The sequence below is a fragment of the Erinaceus europaeus genome, chromosome 5 (assembly GCF_950295315.1).
Source record: "Erinaceus europaeus chromosome 5, mEriEur2.1, whole genome shotgun sequence".
NCBI lineage: Eukaryota > Metazoa > Chordata > Mammalia > Eulipotyphla > Erinaceidae > Erinaceus > Erinaceus europaeus.
Window position 1 is genome coordinate 56,631,364 of NC_080166.1, and position 6,207 is coordinate 56,637,570.

The 6,207-nt window shown below is 43.6% G+C and overlaps 1 protein-coding gene across 2 annotated transcripts in view; it reads left to right on the forward strand.

Moving 5' to 3' along the window:
- ZDHHC17 (zinc finger DHHC-type palmitoyltransferase 17) overlaps window positions 1-4,783 on the forward strand; it is a 64,138-nt gene extending 59,355 nt beyond the window's left edge. For both annotated transcript variants that reach the window (XM_060191349.1, XM_060191350.1), the window contains 2 exons: window positions 643-737; window positions 1,845-4,783. In XM_060191349.1, the coding sequence (XP_060047332.1) occupies window positions 643-737; window positions 1,845-1,983 (234 nt within the window). In that variant the 3' untranslated portion in view covers window positions 1,984-4,783. The remainder of the gene's footprint in view (window positions 1-642; window positions 738-1,844) is intronic.
- Window positions 4,784-6,207: the final 1,424 nt, after the last annotated feature.

A 6,207-nucleotide genomic window follows, 5' to 3' on the forward strand; every position in this document is an offset into this window, starting at 1 on the left:
GTGAACTTAGATTAACCACACTATAAGTGGTTTCTGTGGTTATGGTCTCTACTCTAAAAGTATTTTATTTAAATTCTATTTATTTTAGTGATTTATATATGTATACATATAGAGAGAAACATGCACACACAGACAGACAGACACAGTCTAGAACACTACCAGCTCTGCTTTATGGAAATGCTGGAGATTGAACCTGAGACCTCAGAGCCTCAGGAATGAAACTCTTTGGCAGAACTGTTATGCTGTCTTTCCAGACCCAATAATAGTATTTGTCCAATAATCTTTTCCTATTAAGGATTGAAGAAAGGAAAAAAAAGAAATAACCTATTCTTCAAAAGGCACAGATTGTGAGGGGCTTATCTTTGTTACATAGTCTCTGTTTCTCCATGCCTGCAGTACCAGGCAACCTGTTTTTAACTTCTTTCTCTGTTTAACTTTTTTTTTATGCTTTAAATATTTAATTTTAATGAGCGAGATACAGAGGGGGAGATCGGAGAAAGAGCACCACTCAGCTCTGGCTCGTGGTGGTGGTAGGGATTGCCTTTGGGCTATAGCACCGTGAACCAGCATTATCTCCCCTGGTTCTGCTCTTGACAGTCGCACTCACCGAGGTAGTGACGGGCTCACTTCCTTCTTTTCTAGATATCATGTCTGGGCATCACTACAAATGAAAGGATGAATGCCCGGAGGTACAAGCACTTCAAAGTCACGACAACGTCAATCGAAAGCCCATTCAAGTACGTACACACGTAGACCTAACCTCTTCCCTTCTCATAGGAATGTCTGTACTGACCAAACTCAGCGGCGGCAAAGGCATCAAGGAGAGGTACTTCCTTTTGGCGTGCCAAGGGCCCGGTGGACTAGCTTACTTGGGTGGCTTGGGCACAGCGCTGCTTGGCCATGTGTGTGGTTTTGGTTCAAGCCTATCCCCCACCCCACTGAAGAAAACTTGGGTGCAGTGGTTTCTATCCCTTCCTCTCTTTCTGCCTCTCTGTCTCTTGTCTTAAGTGTGACAGAGAGACCACAGCACAGTTCAGCTCTGGCTTTTGGATGTGCCAGGGATTGAACTCGAGACCTCAGGAGCCTCAGGCATGCAAACCCTGAGCCATCTCCCCTTGTTTCCTGATGTGGGAATAATGAGTAAGCTGAGCTTCACCACTCCACTCACGCTAGGTATAGCCAGCCTTCAGCTTTCCCAAGTGTGGATGTAAGTTTGTCTCCTTTCTAAAGACCCACCAAAGAAAAGCTTTTATAAAAATAAAATCAGGTGACACAGGAATGAAAAAGTACACATTTAAGTAACTTCAAAAAAATAATTGTGTAACCCACTAAGGTAAGAAAAGAAAATTCAGGGAGTTGGGCGGTAGCGCAGCTTGGTTAAGCGCACGTGGTGCCAAGTGCAAGGACCAGACCAGCGTAAGGATCCCGGTTCGAGCCCCTGGTCCCCCACATGCAGGGGAGTCGCTTCACAGGCAGTGAAGCAGGTCTGCGGGTGTCTCTTTCTCTCCCCCTGTCTTCCCTTCCTCTCTCCATTTCTCTGTCCTATCCAACAATGACGATATCAACACTAATAACTATAACAAGAATAAAAACAAGAGCAACAAAAAGGAAATAAATAAATGTTAAAACAAAAAAAAAAGAAAAAGAAAATTCAGTGTTGGCAGCGGTGAAAAGTGTGAAGTCCATATGCAATTTGTAGAACTATCCACAAGCTCTTTGCAACATGTAACCTGAATTTGAAGTTTTAAAATATACACACGTATAACTAGTCATGTAAAGTCATTCTGCTAATTAACTTTCTTTCTTTCTTTCTTTTTAAAAAATTTTCGATGGGGGCCGTCCAGCCATGGATGTGTCAGGAACATTATAGACTTCTTTGGATTCCGGTGCTGTGGCCTCTTTCGTCCTGTTACCGTGGACTGGACCAGGCAGTATACCCTAGAATATGACCAGATATCAGGATCTGGGTACCAGCTCGTGTAGCAACCTCTCAATTGTATGAAGCCTAATTGCTGAGTGGTGCCTGAGAATCGTGTCTGCCATGTCTCTCTCACACTCGAATCCACATCCTTTTGAGCAGTAGCATGCCATCTCTAGGGCTGACAGTGAATTTTACGGTCTTTGTTCCTTCCCTACCCAACCCCCAACCCCCAACACTTTTATTAGCAAAAGGAAACATGGACAGAGCACACTGCCACTTCCGGGAAGACTGTAGGCCAGGAAGCACATTTAATGGTTCTTACGTGAGGTTTCACAACATACTCAACTTTTTTTTTTTAAATAACATTTTTTTGTAAAAAAAAAATATATATATATATATATATAAATATATATATATATGATGTATTCTGTTGACAGACATAGCATACTGATCAGAAATGTTCAAATCTAGTAAACTGAAAAAAAGAGAGATGGCAGTCTACTAGTAGTATCACATTGAATCGAATCCCGAGAGAGTCGTCTTACATCGATACCGACTAGGATCGTGTACGTCTGGGAATGTCCGTGTACCGTGAGGAAAATCATGTGGTTTTATTGGGGGTCTACTGTGGTATGTCTTCAAAGGCACAGGGAAGTAACGCCCACAAACACAGCACGCCGACGATTTGAGTGCCTGCAGCTGTTGCAAGTGCTGAGCAAGTTCTCGTTCTGTGGAATACTCTGTAGTCACCTGATGCTCTGAGGGGCCAGGGTCTAGTGGTAAAGCACTTGCATGAGTCCAGTAAGTCATGTGCTGTTCAAAGTTTTTTTGTTTTTTTTTTAAAAAGAAAGCCCTACTAAGTGCTTGGTACATACACCTCTTACAGTGTCTGCTAGCACACGCTGTCCAGAAAAGCGTAGAGTCTAGTCTACCACGCAGGCAGCTCGAAGTGTTTTCCGGGAGAGGCAGAGTGCGTGGAACGCAGAAGCCTCCGCACCAGAGCCGGGTGGATGGATACATGTGGAGGAATCTGAGCTACGAAACAGACTGCAGGCAAAAGAATGGAGCGTGGCTAAAGGGGGGCCATGAGCTCTGTCCATCGCACATGTGAACTGAAGACACGCCTGTTCTCTTTTCTGGACTCGTCAGCAAGAACTTAATTTCCCCAGATGTCAGTTTTTCCCCTGGTTGAATGTCTTGAGCTTTCTCGATGCTGTCTGAAATCATTTCAGGAAGGTTTTCTTCCTGTCAAATGTGGTGCACTGATCCATGTTTGCGGCAGCGTTTCCGTTTCCATACCGTGGTGAACTGCTAGCAGGCACTCCATCCACAAATACTGTTTACAGAGTGAGGCTAGGCTTAGTCCCTCGCAAGTGCTGCAGCCAGCTGTGGTTCCAGCAACCTGTGGGAACCCCTCGAGAGGGGAGGGGCTGGACTGGGGTGGGGTGGGGCGGGGTGGGGAAGGGTGTCAAGACTGGCTGGCGGCAGATCCATCCCAGACCAGTGTAAAGATTTGTGTATCTGTACATAGGTAATTAATTTATCGGTAGTTTTCTTTGTGTCTGTCCGTGTTAGTGTGTTGAAAGCTGCTCATTCATTTTACCCAGCCAACAGAGAAAGGGGGGAAACTAGTGAGCTTCTGGTGACGTTCACTCTCACTGTTTATAGGCTTCATACTCTGCAAGTTCACTGCATGTCCGATGCTTGATCCAATTAGCATTCCCTGTAAATACAAGTTGCGGGCTCTGTGCAGCCTAGTGGCAGAGCCGAACCCTTGCCTTAGGGAGAAGAACAGTGGAGAGGCACATAGCTGAGGCTCAGTAGTCCCAACTCCCCACTTTTATAACAGTAGTTTCCTTACACATCCAAAAAAAAAAAAGCAGACTCGCCTTAGTGTATGTGAATGTTTGGCTATTTGAAGATCGGCGTACGTACTTCTTTTTTTTTTGAAAAGGGAAGAGATGGCTGGAGGTGGCAATAGCATCACGCCATTTCACCATGGAACGGGGTTAATTTTATAAATGTCTCTGTGAGTTTTGACTACTAATTGGGGGAGACTTTAGACAATTTTTAAACTTAAGAGTTATTTATAAAAAAGGCTAGACTTTGTTTTAGTTTCTTTTTGTATTTTGAGCCACCCTTCACATAAAGACTCAGTTGCAGTTTTTATTGTATTAACAGTTGAGTACAGTGGTGGGTTTCTCAAGAGTTTGAATGAGAATGTTGTTACCAGGTCCTTTCTCTGGGGTACAATATTCTTTTCAGAGAAAAAAAGAGACGTTTTTCAGTCAAGTAGGAGCAAAGTAACCTCTAGCTGTGTAATCCCGTGGGAGACACGAGCAGTGTGAATGCTTGAGTTCACCCGTCCCATAGCACCAGTAGAACCTGCGACGCAGAAATGGCCCAGAAGCAGCTTTGCAGTAGTGTGCTGTCTCCGTTGTGACCCTGTAGGTCTTTGTGGGAACCATCTTAACTCAGCTCTCAAGTCGTGTGTGAAAGCTGCCCTTTGGGGAGTGGTTCATATTGGGCTAATCAGCTTCTTCTAGCAAATAGGAACTTAACAGCTCTGAACATGAGTCACTTTTTGGAGTTTTCCTTCTTCGTATTTGGGTTGTTGTCAGGAATTTATTTGAAATACTAATAGGTGTAAAACAATGCCGTTATTCATTCCTGAGCTATGGATATTTTTATTTTATATCTTCTTTATTATTTATAACTGTGCCAAGTATCATTTTGCTACTTACTGTGTTACTCTGGAAAGAAAAAAAAACCTGTAAAGTGTTTAATAAATTAGCTCTCCTTACATAAATTAAATCTGTCAAAATTTTTAAAAATATTAATCAGAATAAATATTGACTCTTACACGTGTGTTTGTGATTTTATTTGGTGTACTAAGAAGCTGATAAAACACAGTGGTCCATATTGGCGTCAAGAGATCAGTTTACTTATGTCTGGGATCGGCCAGGACTTGGGTGAGGAGATAAGACCATAGAAATTGGTAAATTCCGATTATGTGTGTGTAAATTTTCTAAATAAAGAGAATTTTTAAAAAGAATTTTGCATTTCATGGAGTTCATTAAGACCCCTGGGGCTGTATAAATTTCCAGTGATCTTGTCTGAAGACATTAGTGAAGAAGCCGGGTGAGGAGACACAGGTGTCCACAACAACACAGTGCACAAGACCTGCAGGACAGGGGAAGCAAGGCTGCTGAGTGTCGCTCTCTTCTGTCTCCCCCTTGCCTCTCACTTTCTGTCTCTATGCAAAAGAAAGGAATTTAAAAAGACCAGGAAAAAACTGAGGCAGTGGGGAGGGGAGCAAACATGTTTCTTCGTTACTTGTGAAACTTGAGCGTTGACCGCCTTATGGCAACTCTGCAGAGCAGTCTGTCAGAACTTGTTTCTTGTTCACATCCTAATTTGGGATTTGAGAATCCAGGAGTATTAAATAGATTATTTTTAGGCTCGACCAATTCCCCATTTTATGTTACAGAAAGTTAATGCCTCCAGTATCAGGTCTGTCTCCAGTAACAGAATTCTGAGCATGTTTATAAAATAAAACACGTTTATACTCATGCCTGCACTAGCAGTTTCTACTTGCAGTTAAGTCCTGTCTTCCTCTGTCGCAACTCCTGGGAGAGCTGCCTGCAGTAGTTTTCAGTAAAGAGAAATCAGGTGAGGTCTGTCGCTAGGGCTCCACCACACACCTTTTCAGCTGTGTGTGTCGGGGGGATAGACACCACAGCGCCAAGTTTCCCCTTTTTGAATGAGGCTTGAACCTGGGCCAGCTCAGACAGCCTTGTCAGGTGAAACCCCAGAGTAATTATTTAAATAAAATTTTTAAAAAAGAGGAAGAAAAGCTTTTGGGGGAGGACAGGGTGTCAGGGGACCTACCTATCTGTAATTCTATTTTTTTTTTTGCCTCCGGTCACTGGGGCTCACTGCTGGCACTATGAATCCACCACTTCTGGTGGCTTCCCCCCCCATTTTTTTTTAATTATTATTTATGAGAGATAGAAGAGAGAGAAAGAACCAAACATCACTGGTATATGTGCTGCCGGGAATTGAACTCAGGACCTCATGCTTGAGAGTCTATTGCCTTAGCCACTGCGCCATCTCACGGGTCACTTCCCCCTGCTTTTTATCCAATAGGACAGGGGAATTGGGGGGGGGGTACAGAAAAACACCTGCAGACTTGCTTTCACTGCTTGTGAAGCCACCCCCCCTGCTAGAGGGGAGCAGTGCTCGAACCCAGGTCCTTGCGTAGTATATTATGTGCAATTAACCAG